The sequence below is a fragment of the Thermobia domestica genome, chromosome 9 (assembly GCF_964235325.1).
Source record: "Thermobia domestica chromosome 9, izTheDome1.hap1.1, whole genome shotgun sequence".
Taxonomy (NCBI): domain Eukaryota; kingdom Metazoa; phylum Arthropoda; class Insecta; order Zygentoma; family Lepismatidae; genus Thermobia; species Thermobia domestica.
The window spans coordinates 19,694,704-19,714,301 of NC_137462.1; the positions used below are offsets into that span (position 1 = coordinate 19,694,704).

The window sequence follows — 19,598 nt, forward strand, 5'->3', positions numbered from 1 at the left end:
TTAAAGTGGAATCTGAACTGATACAGTGCATTTGATGTTTCCTCAACGATGTACACTCATGTCCAAAATTATTGTCGCATATCTATAACTTCTTGTAAGAATATAATTTGATAATGATTTTGCAGGGTACTTTTAATACTGATACTATGTGTTTAATCGGGAATGTATATTTGTGGTAAATTTCATAGGAAAAGAATTATAAATACGAAAATTATAATGAGTAAAATAAAATGTTGCTAAGTGGACAAGAAAATTTTATTTTCGTTTTATTCTTATTTACTGCTCTTTTGACACGAAATTTGCCACAAATATGTCTTTGCCGATTATACAGATACTAACATTATAAGAAATACCGGGCGAATTCGTTATCAAATTATATTCCTGAAACAACATATTTTATAGACACGCGACAATAATTTTGGACATGAGTGTACGTCAATCAATTTAGAAATCTTTATATGAAAGTATTTATTTTATTGACAATTTTCGCTACAAGAAAATCTGTATGTATTAAATGAACAACAAATAGGTATTTTCAACATGTTTTGATTAGAAACGAAATATAAGTTATTTTCAACGTCGTTTGCCTTTCAATTTTGTTCCCGCGGATGTCGTGGATGCAAGTATTCGACGAAATGTTAAATTCACCCTGACGCTATTACAATTTTTCTTGGGCGGCAAACAATGGTTCCAGACTTCATTAGTTGGCGGATTCATCATCAGAAGACTGCCATGCTCCAACACCAGTTTCACTGTCAAAGAGAAAAGAATAAGTGTAAGAATTAATAAGCGGACAATACGGTACATAAGATTTTGTGATCCTTGAGTTATTGGTAATCGCCTCCAGAATATTTACACTCAATAATGCAGAAGAAATGTCGAAGGGCATTTCGTGATCCTAATATTAGAGTTCTCGTGAATCGGATCACATCTTGCTTCTTCCGAATCCTTCAATTCTAGTAGTAATTACTGCTTTACAACAATAATATAATAACAATATATATACAGGGGCGGATTTAGGGGGGTGCAAAGATGCACGTGCACCCGCCCTTCGTTGTAAATATACACTACCTAAAGCGAAAAGCTAGCAGTGAGTTATGCAAAATCAATAGTTTCCGTCAATTTTCTGAAGGTTGAAGGACCGAGAGCAGACACTTAGCATTTCCAGGTGGTGCACCCCCTCAGAAAATCCTGGATCCGGCCCTGTATATACATATATACACTGTATATATAAAGGGTTTCTAAACAACACCGACGTTTGGGAGGTGATAAGACGAAAAGTATAGACGAACCTGGGTGCATAAATGCCTCCTTTCGGAGCTATAGGCTACCGAAAAATACGAAGAAATGAATTTTAAAGGTCCATAGCTAAAAAATGATGGGACCTACCGTAATCGGGTCAAGGCTTCACTTAGGAACTAATATGTGCGCTATCCAAAAATACATATTTCAGAATCCTAAGGAACTCACGCAACAATTTTTATAGAGGTAGTTCTGGTATGGGTATTTAATTTGAAGTACTTACAAACTACCTCTATAAAAATTATTGCGGAAGAACCGTAGGATTCTAAAACTGGATATTTGGATAGGGTACATACTAGTTCATAAGTGAAGTCTTGCTCCGACTACGGTAAGTACCATAGTTTTGAAGTTATGGGTCTTTAAAGTTCATTTTTTCGCTATAACTCTGAAAGGAAACATTTGTGCACCCAGATTGGTCTATACTTTTTATCTTATCTTGGTGTCAGTTGTTACCTCCCAAACGTTGTCGATGTTGTTTTAAAACACCCTGTATATATGTTATATTTACAACAACAATAATAAACTGAATTTGCCACTGCGAATTAAGTTACCACTCAGTGCATCTTTCTTAAAATTTATTCTAAAGTGTTGTACTGTTCTGGCCGATTGATATGTATGAAATCCGGCACAGCAGACGCATTCTCAGTGAATGTCGCTATGTTTAGCCACTGATTAGTGCTACCACTGTAATAAACCAGTTTGTGTATATACAAGAGGATTGGACCTGTTTCATGCATTTGCTGTAGTTGCATTTCAATATTACCACGAAACTTTACAATAATGTAAAGAAACTCAAAATGTTTTCGTCTCTTGCAGGCACGTTTCGCATTTCTGCCAGGAGAGCGCAGCACTAATCAGTGACTAAATATGCGACATATTCACTGAAAATTCGTCTGCTGTGCCGGATTTCATGCATATCAATCGGGAGAATAGTGCAACAACACTTTAGAACAGTGTTGGGTAAGTTACTTGTAAAAATGTAGCGCGTTACAAGTTACTTTACTTTCTCTTAAAATGTAACGCGTTACTTGCCCCAAAAAAGTAACTGTTACTTTACTTTGAAAGTAACGCGTTACTTTTAGGTCCGAAACTTTAAAAATGTGAAAAAAATTATGACTTCAATTCTCCGTACTACTATTACTACCGCTATTATTATTATTATTATTATTATTATTATTATTATTATTATTATTATTATTATTATTATTATTATTATTATTGCACGTTCTGAATCGCTTTATGTAAATGCAAGGACAAATATTTACTTGATATATGAACATTTTTATATAATGTAACATTGATAAAATGTCATACTGCGTTACTCGTAGGGATAGACACGAGTAAGTTCGAGCGAGTTTTCTTTGACACTCGATTCGACTAGAAACAGACATCTTTGAGCTCGACTCGGAAAATTTCCTCGATCTCAACTCGAATTGAGGTCGAGTTTCGAGTCGACTCGAGCCAAATCCGGTGTGTAGTTTCGAGTACATTCTTCAAGTATATTACATAGTATAATTATTATCAAAGACACTACTACTACTACAACTTATATTATTATTATTATTAATTATAACAACACTGTATATAAAAATGAAAGAGAGCCGGTTTGTATTTGTATACTAAAAAACTAGTTGATTGCCATCCTCGGTAGTCGTGAAGTCTAGGAGTCAAGGACATTGTTCACGAACTTCTGAATTTGGGTTGAGGGTCTAGGTTGAGTATTCAGGCTCGAGCCAAACAATGTTAAAAGTTATAGGTCACTGGCCAATATCTTCAAAACTGCTCGGCCCGGGTTTAGAATTGTCAAGGACTCGAGCAGCTCGGCTCACAGCTCATTCACTATCGACCCGAACCGAGAAGTGAGCCGAGCCAACAGCTCACCCAACCGACTCGGCTACAGCCCTCGGCTCAGTTGAGCCGAACCGCGCAGATGGCTCATCACTACCAAGCCAGCTCGAGCCGATGGTTCACCCCAAGTGAGCCGGCTCGAGTCATCTTCTCAGTTGAGCCGAGCCGAGCTGAGCTTGTTATAAAAAATCTCTTGTGGTCTCGCTATCAAGACGAGACGAGATGCGAGCAGTGTTCCCTCTCGTGAGCAATACAAAAAGTATTCCATATTACTGTTTAGCTTCCATTTCTCATGGCTTTCGTTTTCCAGTGTAATCAGGCCATGATTTCAAGACGACTTAAAACGAACGAGCCATTTATCAAACTCGACTGGCCTCAAAACTCGACGCAAAAAACTGAATCGGCTCGGAACTCGACTCGAGGGTATTGCCCTTGACTTGACTCGAAACTCGACTTGAATTCGAGTCGAGTCGAGTTTTAGCTTGACCCGTGCTCATCCCTATGCGTTAGAAAAAATGGTTGCTTATTAATATTTCTGCTAAACTAACTATATAATAATAACAATGTTGTTATGTAAAATTAAAAATAAAGAATATAGAAAAACATTACACTACTCTTCAATCAACTGGACTGTAGGATAAGCAAACTGATCTGAAAGAACTCCAATATTACATACCATCAGCAAACTATTTTCTAGTAATAAAGTAGGCCTGCCCATGAGAACACAGTTTATTCATATTAACCCCTTATTGTAAATCGTTAATTAAGGCACCCTAGTTGTTGATAAATATTTTCTGCCGGGACACTTCAGGCACTTTACTTTTAAATTTTGTCCACCATCATCCTCAGCTCTTAAGAAAAAAGTATTCTTTCAAATGTTCGAACGGTAAAATATTTTCGTTATCCATCTTTATAAAAACAACACCAATCAAAGTAAAATAGACTACCGGTATCATTTCACTCCTAGTTCACTCACTGAATGTATTAATTTGGAGCTGTCAAAATCTACAACAAAATCTTCCAGGTGCTTGCAATCAGTACACGTGATTTCCCTAAGGCTGTCCTCATCTTCAAAAAACAGCAAGTGGCACTACGAACTTATCTGTTTCTCTGTGTGTCTGTGACTGTCGGTCACTGACATAGGTAGTTCATGCTCGATTGTTTCATTCTGAGAAATTCACTTACAGGAAATATTTGTTTCCGAAAAAAAATATACATATACAGGTATTATAGTTACTCATCCGAAATGTAACGCGAATAAAGTAACGCAAACTAGGTACGTTACTTAAAAATTTGTAACGCGTTGCCGTTACAGTTACTTTGGAGAAAATGTAACGCGTTACTAGGAAACGTTACTTAAAAAGTATCGCGTTACAAGTAACGCGTTACTTGCGTTACGTTACTTCCCAACACTGCTTTAGAATAAATTTCAAGAAAGATGCATTGAGTAGCAACTCCGTTCGTCGTAACAAACCCAGTTTATAACTAAAGGATGCCTCTATAAGGAAAAATTAACGGGTGGGCTTTTAGTGAAAATGATAATGAGGAATTCCTGTTCTGGTATCCATGCTCACCCGACTTAATGCTCTGCATTTTGTGCCTGTGTGTGTGTGGAAGATTCCATCTTTGTTCTTCCTCGACTAGCAGACCTTACAAAACTGCGAGGTCACATCAAGAATGCTTTTCCAGAGATGAATAGGAACGTGTTACATCAAGTGTGGAAGGAACTTGATTAAATACTTGATATACTAAAAATCAGTGGCTTACAGGAAGACATCGAAACACTTGTAATGTAATTCAAAATAAATAAAACTTGAGTTTTTCTACATTATTGTAAAATTTCATGATAATATGTCAAACATTATAGTTATAGAAAATTCATAAAAACTGCTCCAACACTTTGTAATAAACCGGTCTAAATGTAACTCTTGGCTGAGTTCGTTGGCGAAATTTTGTCTTTCTGTGTAACTGTGTCTAATTTAAAATCTTACGTCACACCTATAAAAATGAAATAAGTAATGTAACATTACTATATTTAAAATTTTAAGTAAATGGAGGATTTCGAACAAATTATTTTTATAATATATATTAAACCTCGGTAATTCGGACTTCGTTTAATCCAGACAGGCAAGAAAAAAGTAAAAATTTAAATGTGGCTAGAAGTCAATAATTCCATTCGTCACACAGCTCTATGACGAGTTAGAATATGTAGTACTTTTGTTGCCCATTATTGGCAAATACAGCACATTAGAGTAGTCTACATGTATATACAGTTGGCAAAATAGCTTAGTATAGTAGTAGGCCCTAATATATGTATTTACGTCTATGCCCTATAAATCAGGATTTTAAAAATTTATTTATTTCTAAGAAGAAACAGCACAGTGTGCTTTTGGAGTAGTAAAATTGGGTTTTATAGATTTTATTAAATTTTGTAACCAGATTTAAAGCGGTATTCCTACTTAAAATACCATTTAAGCATTCATGTTCTATTGTGTCTACGAGACTATGAAGTTCCCTTGTAGGGTCGCAGTGGCTCAATTCTGGCTAGGGTTTTTGGTTCGATCCCAGCTCCCGCCAAGGGCTTTGTGGTGGACAAACACCGTGTGTGTGGATTTTCACGGGTTTCTCCCGTTTCCTCCTACTTGCATCATACCACAATTATCCATCTCGTCATCGCCACCTCCCTTAGGCTCGGTACATAATCGTCAGCAGGCCTGTAGCAAGCCCAAAAATGTAGGGGGGGGGGCGATCCAACCACATTATATCTAGGTAGTTCATTTGCAAGCTTACCGTGTAAAATTTTAGGGGGGGAGGTAGACCCCCGTGAATACGGGCCTGATTGTCAGTCATTGCACTTTGTTTTTTTAATGTCGCACAAGTGAATCCCTGAAGCCCCATTCGCCTTTCGTAGGACGCATTTTGCACCATTAACACTCGTTTATATTTCGATTTCTAGTAAGAAGGAAGTAGACAATTTTGTAGAGTAACAAATAGGTGGGTAATTCTGTACAACAGGAGAAAAAATCCCCATTACAGTCAGGTAGTCTTCACTCTAGGATCCTGTGAGCCGCTCGCGTGAGCTGCAGCTGGTAACTTTATATTGTTTTAAATGCACGCCTTCACACATTCGTTTCGCGACTTTGAGCTGCAATGAAGATCACTCCGCCACTAGATGTCTCGAGCGAGCTGCTGGCGGGAAAGAATATAACACACAGTCTCATGAGAGCCCTTTACACGTGAGCGTAAACTCAGTTGGAATGGAGAAAAGTGTGCATATATTTGATGTTGAAAATTTTCTTATTTTGGTATTACCCTGATGAAATGCACACTTTATATTATTATACAGTTCGTCAAACGAAGATATAGACATCTGAAGTAACTGAAAAATTTTCTTTCATCTCTCAGTTTAGGAAACAGAATGTAAAATGAACATTCTTCCAGTCTTGATCAATTTATAGGATGAATCCACATTGTTCTATATCATCTTCTTCTTTTTTCTTTTTTTCAATTTATCGCCAAGATTAAAACTGCAGCTTCTTTGACTCTAGTATGGCTGCCATTTTAGTATTACGATCTTTTGAGCAGTTCAGAAGTATTTAATGTCTTCACAATACAGATTCACATGAGAGATTCACAAGATCCTAGTGTGAAGTCATCCTGACTGAAAATTCTTTAGTTTCCCGCAAAACACGCCTGGCAAATATTGCCTCAAGTTCAGGAGCCATAGATAAAAAAAAACGGATTATTCAATAGATATTTTAAAAATAGCATTTCTTTTCTTTTGAAGAACTCGTTTTTTTTTTTTTTTTTTTGAAATGTTTTCTTTTTAATTCTCATTTCCAGCTGCCAATTTACTTTCTAATTTACACCAGCTAGATATATAAGGAAAACATTAGTTCAAGTGCATTAGTAAACATTCAGTGGTGAGGATAGGTTAGGATCAGGGGCGCCGGAAGAAAATTTTCTAGAGGGGGGCCCATTTCCATGATTCCTATATTAAGACTGATATTTCTGGTATTTAATATACGTGGTTTGCTAAATTACGTATACATTTTCGTGAGTTAAGGGGGGCCCGGGTCCCATCCTACCCCCACCTTTGGGCGCCCATGGTGAGGATACTTTGCACCATATATAAAAGAGTATGTTCAACATACGACCATAATGTTTCTGTGCATTGTTTCCCTTTAGTATTTATACATTTCATTTCCTACATAAAAATGCATGCAGTCTACAAATATTGATATTGGGATGATAGTGCTGGTACAGTACTTACACGTATGAAATATCGACATTTGTAAAGAAAATTATGTATTTTCTGGTACCGGCACAAGAACCACATTCTGATAGTTTAGCGTATGTCTCACATAAATGCCAACTCAAGAACAGAAAAAAAAATATCGTGAACTCATTTGCCTTGGTTGCTCTTTATGTCCAAGAATATCATCCCAATGCGTTCAAGAATATGCGAATAAGTTTCAAGCCGCCCTCCAAAAAAAGGTTAATGATATATATATATATATATATATATATATATATATATATATATATATATATATATATATATATATATATATATATATATAAACAGCTTTTCTGAGTGATGAAGCCCCTCTCAAACTATTTCACTGGATCCGCCACTTTCGTAATTTATTTTCCAACAAAAAATCCATTCCGTCATTACCTAAATAAAAAAAAAATACCTAAAATTAGAAGGCTGGACGTACCAGCAGTAGTAATTTCCTATCTAAGGGGTTACTTTGGACCGGCACAAAGTAACCCCGATTAGAGACTGAAACCGCTTTCTCCCAGTTTTATGTTTTTAAAATGACTTTAAAACGATTCACACTACAATTTCAACTATTGCTTCAAAGTCCTATTATACACAGTAGTATTCTACGAAACTGACTTAACTTTGACGGAAATTCTTGTAGGCGATATCCTTCAAATTTTGTCGGCCTTTACAGTGACTGCTTCCCATACCTGTACAACAACAAACCCTCCGGGTAATTGGAATTGATGTCAACATTACAGCCAAAATACAGTTAGATGTTCTATCTTACGGTGGCAGTTGAAACTTTTTCTTTACAGTTCATGGTTTTACCGACAGTGGGCTGTAAATCTCTTTTCATATTTTGTGCAAAATTACCCCTGATGTGCAAAGTAACCCTGTCTTACGGTACATTTACGATTAAAGGGCCTTTGTAACATACAAAAATTGTAGTCGATCAGATTGTTGAAATCTCATTCTTTCCCCTTCCACTTTGAAGGAATGGCTTGAAAAACGTGTTAATGGTTTCAGCATAAATTCTGATTATGCTGCACTAACAGAAGTATCAAAAGAAAATTACATGGTAATGAGCGATTTTCTTAATTCTAGTCCAGAAGGTCTGGGGATTAATATTTAGTTCTCCCCGCTTCTCTTTTAATTAATGCCGTGTAACTAATTAACTAGTTGATCACTCGGGATGAGCACGAGACGATTCTACACGAAATTTTCCTGACAAAATTCGAGTCGAGACACGGCTCTTCCTATAGAGAAATATACATCTTTCGAGTCGAGACATCACTTTTACAGCACATTTTCGAGACGAGACAGACACAAATCTTGTCTTGTGCGCATCCCTATTGATCACAAATGCTAATTTCTACGCCACAAATTAGCACTTGTAATTCTAAAACATGCGGTATAAATCGGCACAAATCGAGAACTGAATACTGATATAGCTTTAAATCGATTTCGAGTTGGTAGGTGAGGCCTAACTTCACACTCCCTTCCATTGTTACTCATTTTCTCCCTTCTCGGTATAGCACAAATTCTTGCATATGTAGCGCAAATCAAGCACTAAATATTACTATAGGTTTCAATCCAATTGAGTTGGTGTGGGGAGCTGACTTTACACCCCCTTCAAACCATTGTTACTCATTTTACTCCTTGTCGGTGGGGGCACTCGGTCGAAAAAGTGTAACAAGCTTTTTCAGGCCAGCCCTCCTGAATGAGGTTTTCCTAGGTTTTCCTCATTCACACCAGGCAAATGCCGGGGTGGTACCTAACTTATAGGTCCCAGGCCGCTTCCTTCCTTCCCCAATCCTTTCTACCTTCCCTTTCCCCGGATTGTGTGCTCGCCGAGGGACGTCATCCCTCAAAACCTGAAGGGCTAAATGACCTTAGATGCCGAAAGCCCAGAAATCTAAATCCTAAACCTATCATTTTACTCTTTCTTACTATAGCACAAATTCTAAAACATGCAGTACAAATAAGAAGCATAAAATCAACTAAGGAACATTAAGTATTTGGTTTTAGCATGGGGTCAATAAGGAACATTAAGTATTTGCTTTTTAGCATGGGATCAATAAGGAACATTAAGTATTTGCTTTTAGCATGAGATCAATAAGGAACATTAAAGTTTACACGACTTTTGAAACAGTGAAATGTGTAAAAGTGTAGTGTTTTTTGTATTACGTTGTAGGATGTGTATTCACACACAGGAGTGTGAAAGCGCTTATGTTAAATGTCACTGTTGTAAAACTGTCTAGTAGTGTTTAAGTAAGTATGTAGAGGCATAGTGCTTGATTAGGAGAATGTGGTAAATTCTATGAATGAGAGGATCAAAACACCAAACAGGTGAAAAGCCATATCATACAGGTGAAACCTGAAAAAATTAAATGAAATCTTTGAGTTTTACGTCCCACGGTTATGCCGGTTAGGCTAAAGGAGACGGTGATTATGAAAAATGAATGAAATGGTGGAATAAGGAAAGTGGGAGGAAACGGGAGAACCCCGAGAAAACCTACGAGCACGGTGTTTGTCCACCACAAAGTCCACACGGCAGGTGAAACCTGAATCTAAAGGTAACCTGAATGTAGAGATGATGATACAATGAAAACTTGGAAGGATAAGTATGACACACAAAACCAAAGAATGATGGAAACAATGGAAGACTGGAGTAAAGCCTAACGGTCGAGACAGTGGCGGATCCAGGGGGGCGATCGCCCCCCAGAAGAGGAAACGTTCTTATTATATATATCCCAGTGTTTGGAGCTCTTAAAAGTAGTTCTAAGTAGCAGTATTACAACCTACCGCTCCCCCAGAAGTCCGTCCTGGATCCGCCCCTGGGTCAAGAAAATAAAATAGAATAGGTATAGTTAGTTAGCTTTAGAATACAACATTAGTTAGGTAGGTAAGTTACAAGTATATAGCTAGTATTTGTTGATTTTCTATTTCTTTTATTTCATTTTATTTTTTATTTATTTTCAATTTTGTGTTTGTGATGTGGTTTCGCCCCCAAAACTCCCTCCCTCGTGCTTGTCCTTCAAACAAAAATAAATGAATGATGAAATAAATAAAGCAGAAGAAGATTGTAATGATGATAGCCCTGTTTCGCTTAAACTTTCAGGTGCCGAAACTGAAAGGTCGCGTTCTGAGGGGGGGGGGGGGAGAAACTCAGCATTAAATAGTTTATTGGCATAGGTTTAAATTGAATCCGAGTTGGTGAGGGGGGGGGGAATAACTTCGGACAAATTGACCACTAAATATTGGCATAGGTTTGAATCTAATGTTAGTGGGAGACTAGTGGGACTAGTTACGCCCTCCACTTTTGTTGTTGAATTTCTTTGTTGTTAATGGAGCACAATTGGCAAATTTCACGTCATAAACTAAAGCCTGTGACAAACATCTTGGCATTTCAGCTAAACGAATAAAACGCAAGCTCTGGCGGGACGTTGCCAAGTGGTAAAGGGATGTAGCTATGGCTAAGCAGACAAACTACAGCGCGATCAGGTGACAGGGGATATACGTGGGATGTGTACAAAATAAACATGGCAATACGGCTGGCCTCTCATTTGCTAGCAGCATTTAAAGGGAACTTGGGGCGCCGCCTTCAAATGCCAAGATGTTTGTCCCGCCGTTTAGCACAAACTAAGCACTAATTTGTGATAGTATTCGCAAGCTTACGGAAAGGCAGGAATGTAGTCAGGATTTCGTGATGTGGGGAGGGTCCGTGACATGAAATACTGTGGTTATCATACTAGGGATTCGACCATTCTAAACTATTTTACTGGCAACATATATTAGTTTGTTAGCACTAATATATGAGGATATGTTAGTAGTATTTTAATAATAAACTATGAAGAAATCTCGAGTAACAGAATGTAAAAAAGTATTGAAAAAGATTTTACAATATCTATGTTCCTTCCTCTGTTCATTCAAATATAACAATTTTCCTTCCATTATGACCTCCAACTACTATAAAAAGTACATAACCACTATTATGAAAAGAAAATATCCAATTGTGTCTTATAAAATATTTTACAATACTTGCGTTTCCTTCTCTGTTGAATCAAATGATAACAGAATTTACTCTCCACATAACTTTTTGCTTTTACTATTCCGTTAACTACAAAGTACTGTTTGTTCCAAATGACAGGTTAAAGGAGCAATAGACAACTGTTTCTGAAATAACATGTTGGATACTGCAGGGAAGCGATGACGAAACATTATGACAAAAAAATGTCCACACTATTACAGAAGGGCACTATGTTTTCGAAAGCTTGAAATTTCCCTCATTAGTAGCAGAAATTCTGAGAATTCCGCGAAATTGAAAATGTCTTTAAAGTGTAACTGGAACCTATGTTGCCAGGTTCATATTATCAGTGATTGTGAACATTTCTTAAATTCTACCTGAGAGTCTATCTGACAGAACCGCTTTATCGATCGTGAGAATCGATAGATGGAATTCGGAATACTCGTTCACAATAATAACTCCGTTAAAATATCAATTTTTAACGTGACCCCCCTCCCCCTTCGCCGTTTCTTCCACACAAAGCTCCTCATAAGAAAGAGTAACCAAACGCTTGCTGTAGCTTTCTATTTCTAACGCTGATACTTTTTTTGTTTCATCATGCCTTAATTTTCTTCTCTTCATTTCTGATATCGAAGGAAGGGGGGTCCGGACCTCCCTTGGCTACGTGCCTGCGAAGAGGTGTGTATTTGGGGGGGGGAGAACTTCGTGACTGTTCTCGATAGACAATATTATGTCGTTCCTTGGCTAGAGTTCACACCAGAGGTATTTGTGACGCCAGGGGCGGATCCAGGACGGGCTTATGGGGGGGATTTGTAATACTGCTACTTAGAGCTACTTTTAAAAGCTCCAACTCTGGGATGGGTTTTATTTATATATAAAATAAAATAAAAGTTTCCTTTTCTGGGGGGGGGCGATCGGCCCCCCTGGATCCGCCACTGTGTGACGCTACATGCTTAATTGAAATTTTAGGTCTGTCGAGTTAAACAATTGGAAGAACAAAGGGAGAAAAAAAAGTAGAAGTATATCATCCGTAATAAAAGCACGTTTCAACCATGATTATAAGTGCCGGCGATGGCCTTTTTTCCATCCGTTGAGTCAAGCCGCAGCCACTAAGGACCTTTAAAGCGATACTGTATTTTCAGGAGGGAATTGATGTTTTCTTTGAGATTAGGTTGCCGAATAGACTAGATGAGACGAAAAACAAAGCTTGGTAGTCTCGTCTCGTTTCATTCTGCAAATCTATGTAGTTGTAGTAGTCTTGCTAGACTTCTGGACTTATAATTAGTAACAGGAAATTCAAATGTTACATAGAAATAACTGTTAAATAGTTAGAATTAATTAAAAAATATACGCATCACCCCGGTTCCTTAATCAAGTTCATACCCAAACGAACGTAAGAGCTCATTCGTGGCTAGGGATGATGCGCACGAGACAAGATTTGTGGCTGTCTCGACTCGAAAATGTGCCGTAAAAGTGATGTCTCGACTCGAAAAATGTATATTTCTGTATTGGAAGAGCCGTGTCTCGACTCGAATTTTGTCAGGAAAATCCTGTCTCGACTCGTCTCGTGCGCATCCTTATTCGTGGCTAGGTGGTTAGCGTACGTGCCTTTGGCGTGGGAGACCCGGGTTTGATTCCCGGCGGGAGTTCATGTGGTTTCGATTCCATGTCTCATATTGCCTCGTTGTTGAAAGGGACGCTAAACTCAAAATCAACTCAACCAAACGAACATAAATTTCGCTCACAGCCAGGGACGTACGCAAGGGGGGGGACCTGAGGGTCCGGACCCCCCCCGAAATTTCGACTTTTTTAAAATTTAGCCTAATTTTAGGGGCAATTTTAGGAATTTTAACAAAATACCTTCATATTTAGTTTGGACCCCCCGAAATAAATTCCTGGGTACGCTACTGCTCACAGCACAATGCAAGGCAAATTTTCGGAGTATATAAGAAATACTAAGATATTGACGAAATCTCTTACAGGTACTCGTACATGTAGCGTTATCCACGAAACTCATGAAATTTCTCGTCTCATATCGAAATGTCATGTTTCTCATGTCTCAAATTTTAGAATGTACTTCTTGTCTCGTGGGTAATACTAATTGGGGTCATGAAGGAAGCACGCACGCTAGTGACATCTAACGGTTTCTGTATAAACCACTTGAGTACTGCAGGGACGATAGCTGCTTTTTCTATCTTGCCATCATGAAGGAAGCAAGCACGCTAGTGACATCTAACGATTACTGTATAAACCACTTGAGTACCGCAGGGACGATAGTTGCTTTTTCTTTCAGCAGATGGCACCACAGCAAACATGCCTTTTTTAATCCCAGAATTACAGTCGATTTCAACGGGGAAAAAAATGCAATTTAAAAGAAGAAACTTGCTGGACCATGTCATGTTTAACATTAACATACAGCATTTTTAGTTTGCATGGAGGCAGAAATTTAAGATTATTATTATTATTATTATTATTATTATTATTATTATTATTATTATTATTATTATTATTATTATTATTATTATTATTATTATTATTATTAAAAGAGTACGGCACGAATAGCAAATGGTAATAGAGGATATGGAGTTTTGTGCTATTTAGCATGACACGTCTGAAAAATGTGTTTTTACCTACTCTATTACCAGTGATTAACACCAAATTATCCACGACGAACTAACGATTTCATCCATTTCAATGGACGTTACCAGTTGCCGACTAATGTTCATTCAATTCAACAAAGTCACAGTTCGTACAGCAAAATTCGGTCGTCGCTGTTGAGAAATAAACACGTCTTTTGCTTAGAGTCGCGCCAAAAGATAAGAAAAAAAAAACTATCAACAACACATATGTTCTCTTCGTAAGTGATTTTCAGGAACGTGGCCACAGAGAAATAGAATACAAAATAATAATCCTAATCAAATCTACTCTCAGATTTAGTATTACGATAGTAGAATGGAATGTAATACCCATAAAACCTGCGAACTTATCTTTATTTTCACTTTTCTATTATCTAGCACCTTCAAAGCCCAACCCATGATCTGGTATCTGCTTTTCAACATGCCGAAGGTATTATGAAGAGAGTGGAGAAAAGGGTGAGAGAATGTTGAGCTACAACTTCGTGATATTTTCAAAACTTGCTCTCAGCCAGAAAAAAAGAAGTCCCTGAGAGTGAAATTCATTCCCTTTGTGTCACGAATAAACAAACGATAAAATTAAATCCACCAAGCAATTTCTCGGAAGAGTATTTCGGAAGAGCAGTTCTTTAATTTGCTGTACCAAGCTTTAATTTGCTGCCTTAAAGAAGGTTTTGTGACAACAAGGAAGTTTTATATTCTCTAGAAATACTTATTCCAAGACATGCTGAGGAAGAAAATCTAAAATAATTTCGCAAAAATTAAGAACTATTAAACTGATTTTACTTTAGAATCCGTCCTCAAGGTTGAGTGTAATGTGTGGTGTGCAACATGGCATGATGAGCCAAATAAACTGTCGAAATTATGGATGTTCTCGATGCCTGTAATGCAGCCTCCTTCCCAACAATCTTAGCTTACTTGTCTGTTTCAACCACGTCGGTGGAGAGATCATTTTCTTTCTGTTTCAACTACGTCGGTGGAGGGATCATTTTCTTTCTGTTTCAACTATGTCGGTGGAGAGATCATTTTCTTTCTGTTTCAACCACGTCGTTGGAGAGATCATTTTCTTTCTGTTTCAACTACGTCGGTGGAGAGATAATTTCTTTCTGTTTCAACCACGTCGTTGGAGAGATCATTTTCTTTCTGTTTGAACCACGTCGTTGGAGAGATCATTTTCTTTCTGTTTCAACTACGTCGGTGGAGGGATCATTTTCTTTCTGTTTCAACTATGTCGGTGGAGAGATCATTTTCTTTCTGTTTCAACCACGTCGTTGGAGAGATCATTTTCTTTCTGTTTCAACTACGTCGGTGGAGAGATAATTTCTTTCTGTTTCAACCACGTCGTTGGAGAGATCATTTTCTTTCTGTTTGAACCACGTCGTTGGAGAGATCATTTTCTTTCTGTTTGAACCACGTCGTTGGAGAGATCATTTTCTTTCTGTTTGAACCACGTCGTTGGAGAGATCATTTTCTTTCTGTTTGAACCACGTCGGTGGAGAGATCATTTTCTTTCTGTTTCAACCACGTCGTTGGAGAGATCATTTTCTTTCTGTTTCAACTACGTCGGTGGAGAGATAATTTCTTTCTGTTTCAACCACGTCGTTGGAGAGATCATTTTCTTTCTGTTTGAACCACGTCGTTGGAGAGATCATTTTCTTTCTGTTTCAACTACGTCGGTGGAGAGATAATTTCTTTCTGTTTCAACCACGTCGTTGGAGAGATCATTTTCTTTCTGTTTGAACCACGTCGTTGGAGAGATCATTTTCTTTCTGTTTGAACCACGTCGGTGAAGAGATCATTTTCTTTCTGTTTGAACCACGTCGTTGGAGAGATCATTTTCTTTCTGTTTGAACCACGTCGTTGGAGAGATCATTTTCTTTCTGTTTCAACTACGTCGGTGGAGAGATAATTTCTTTCTGTTTCAACCACGTCGTTGGAGAGATCATTTTCTTTCTGTTTGAACCACGTCGTTGGAGAGATCATTTTCTTTCTGTTTCAACTATGTCGGTGGAGAGATAATTTCTTTCTGTTTCAACCACGTCGGTGGAGAGATCATTTTCTTTCTGTTTCAACCACGTCGTTGGAGAGATCATTTTCTTTCTGTTTGAACCACGTCGTTGGAGAGATCATTTTCTTTCTGTTTCAACTACGTCGTTGGAGAGATCATTTTCTTTCTGTTTGAACCACGTCGGTGGAGAGATCATTTTCTTTCTGTTTGAACCACGTCGGTGGAGAGATCATTTTCTTTCTGTTTGAACCACGTCGTTGGAGAGATCATTTTCTTTCTGTTTGAACCACGTCGGTGGAGAGATCATTTTCTTTCTGTTTGAACCACGTCGGTGGAGAGATCATTTTCTTTCTGTTTGAACCACGTCGGTGGAGAGATCATTTTCTTTCTGTTTGAACCACGTCGGTGGAGAGATCATTTTCTTTCTGTTTGAACCACGTCGTTGGAGAGATCATTTTCTTTCTGTTTGAACCACGTCGGTGGAGAGATCATTTTCTTTCTGTTTGAACCACGTCGTTGGAGAGATCATTTTCTTTCTGTTTGAACCACGTCGTTGGAGAGATCATTTTCTTTCTGTTTGAACTATGTCGGTGGAGAGATCATTTTCTTTCTGTTTCAACTATGTCGGTGGAGAGATCATTTTCTTTCTGTTTTAACCACGTCGTTGGACAGATCATTTTCTTTCTGTTTCAACTATGTCGGTGGAGAGATCATTTTCTTTCTGTTTCAACCACGTCGTTGGAGAGATCATTTTCTTTCTGTTTCAACTACGTCGGTGGAGAGATAATTTCTTTCTGTTTCAACCACGTCGTTGGAGAGATCATTTTCTTTCTGTTTGAACCACGTCGGTGGAGAGATCATTTTCTTTCTGTTTGAACCACGTCGGTGGAGAGATCATTTTCTTTCTGTTTGAACCACGTCGGTGGAGAGATCATTTTCATTCTGTTTGAACCACGTCGGTGGAGAGATCATTTTCTTTCTGTTTGAACCACGTCGGTGGAGAGATCATTTTCTTTCTGTTTGAACTACGTCGGTGGAGAGATCATTTTCTTTCCGTTTCAACCACGTCGGTGGAGAGATCATTTTCTTTCTGTTTCAACTACGTCGGTGGAGAGATCATTTTCTTTCTGTTTCAACTACGTCGGTGGAGAGATCATTTTCTTTCTGTTTTAACCACGTCGTTGGAGAGATCATTTTCTTTCTGTTTTAACCACGTCGGTGGAGAGATCATTTTCTTTCTGTTTTAACCACGTCGTTGGAGAGATCATTTTCTTTCTGTTTTAACCACGTCGTTGGAGAGATCATTTTCTTTCTGTTTTAACCACGTCGTTGGAGAGATCATTTTCTTTCTGTTTTAACCACGTCGGTGGAGAGATCATTTTCTTTCTGTTTGAACCACCTCGTTGGAGAGAACATTTTCTTTCTGTTTCAACTACGTCGGTGGAGAGATCATTTTCTTTCTGTTTTAACCACGTCGTTGGAGAGATCATTTTCTTTCTGTTTGAACCACGTCGTTGGAGAGATCATTTTCTTTCTGTTTCAACTACGTCGGTGGAGAGATCATTTTCTTTCTGTTTGAACCACGTCGTTGGAGAGATCATTTTCTTTCTGTTTGAACCACGTCGTTGGAGAGATCATTTTCTTTCTGTTTTAACTACGTCATTGGAGAGATCATTTTCTTTCTGTTTTAACCACGTCGTTGGAGAGATCATTTTCTTTCTGTTTCAACTACGTCGTTGGAGAGATCATTTTCTTTCTGTTTCAACCACGTCGTTGGAGAGATCATTTTCTTTCTGTTTTAACCACGTCGTTGGAGAGATCATTTTCTTTCTGTTTTAACCACGTCATTGGAGAGATCATTTTCTTTCTGTTTCAACTACGTCGTTGGAGAGATCATTTTCTTTCTGTTTCAACCACGTCGTTGGAGAGATCATTTTCTTTCTCTTTTAACCACGTCGTTGGAGAGATCATTTTCTTTCTGTTTCAACTATGTCGGTGGAGAGATCATTTTCTTTCTGTTTCAACTATGTCGGTGGAGAGATCATTTTCTTTCTGTTTTAACCACGTCGGTGGAGAGATCATTTTCTTTCTGTTTTAACCACGTCGGTGGAGAGATCATTTTCTTTCTGTTTGAACCACGTCGTTGGAGAGATCATTTTCTTTCTGTTTCAACTACGTCGGTGGAGAGATCATTTTCTTTCTGTTTTAACCACGTCGTTGGAGAGATCATTTTCTTTCTGTTTTAACCACGTCGGTGGAGAGATCATTTTCTTTCTGTTTGAACCACGTCGTTGGAGAGATCATTTTCTTTCTGTTTTAACCACGTCGGTGGAGAGATCATTTTCTTTCTGTTTTAACTACGTCGTTGGAGAGATCATTTTCTTTCTGTTTGAACCACGTCGGTGGAGATATCATTTTCTTTCTGTTTGAACCACGTCGTTGGAGAGATCATTTTCTTTCTGTTTTAACAACGTCGTTGGAGAGATCATTTTCTTTCTGTTTCAACTACGTCGGTGGAGAGATCATTTTCTTTCTGTTTGAACCACGTCGTTGGAGAGATCATTTTCTTTCTGTTTTAACCACGTCGTTGGAGAGATCATTTTCTTTCTGTTTCAACTATGTCGGTGGAGAGATCATTTTCTTTCTGTTTCAACAACGTCGTTGGAGAGATCATTTTCTTTCTGTTTGAACCACGTCGTTGGAGAGATCATTTTCTTTCTGTTTTAACCACGTCGTTGGAGAGATCATTTTCTTTCTGTTTCAACTATGTCGGTGGAGAGATCATTTTCTTTCTGTTTGAACCACGTCGTTGGAGAGATAATTTTCTTTCTGTTTCAATTACGTCGTTGGAGAAGTAATTTCTTTCTGTTTCAACTACGTCGGTGGAGAGATCATTTTCTTTCTGTTTGAACCACGTCGTTGGAGAGATCATTTTCTTTCTGTTTCAACCACGTCGTTGGAGAGATCATTTTCTTTCTGTTTGAACCACGTCGTTGGAGAGATCATTTTCTTTCTGTTTCAACTACGTCGGTGGAGAGATCATTTTCTTTCTGTTTCAACTACGTCGGTGGAGAGATCATTTTCTTTCTGTTTTAACCACGTCGTTGGAGAGATCATTTTCTTTCTGTTTGAACCACGTCGGTGGAGAGATCATTTTCTTTCTGTTTTAACGACGTCGGTGGAGAGATCATTTTCTTTCTGTTTCAACTACGTCGGTGGAGAGATCATTTTCTTTCTGTTTTAACCACGTCGTTGGAGAGATCATTTTCTTTCTGTTTCAACTACGTCGGTGGAGAGATCATTTTCTTTCTGTTTCAACTACGTCGGTGGAGAGATCATTTTCTTTCTGTTTTAACCACGTCGGTGGAGAGATCATTTTCTTTCTGTTTGAACCACGTCGGTGGAGAGATCATTTTCTTTCTGTTTGAACCACGTCGGTGGAGAGATCATTTTCTTTCTGTTTCAACTACGTCGGTGGAGAGATCATTTTCTTTCTGTTTCAACCAC

At 38.1% G+C, this 19,598-nt stretch overlaps 1 protein-coding gene across 2 annotated transcripts in view; it reads right to left on the reverse strand.

Moving 5' to 3' along the window:
- Positions 1-471: 471 nt before the first annotated feature.
- LOC145694448 (DNA oxidative demethylase ALKBH2-like) overlaps positions 472-19,598 on the reverse strand; it is an 859,325-nt gene continuing 840,198 nt past the window's right edge. For both annotated transcript variants that reach the window (XM_081770692.1, XM_081770693.1), the window contains exon 7: positions 472-752. In XM_081770692.1, the coding sequence (XP_081626818.1) occupies positions 574-752 (179 nt within the window). In that variant the 3' untranslated portion in view covers positions 472-573. The remainder of the gene's footprint in view (positions 753-19,598) is intronic.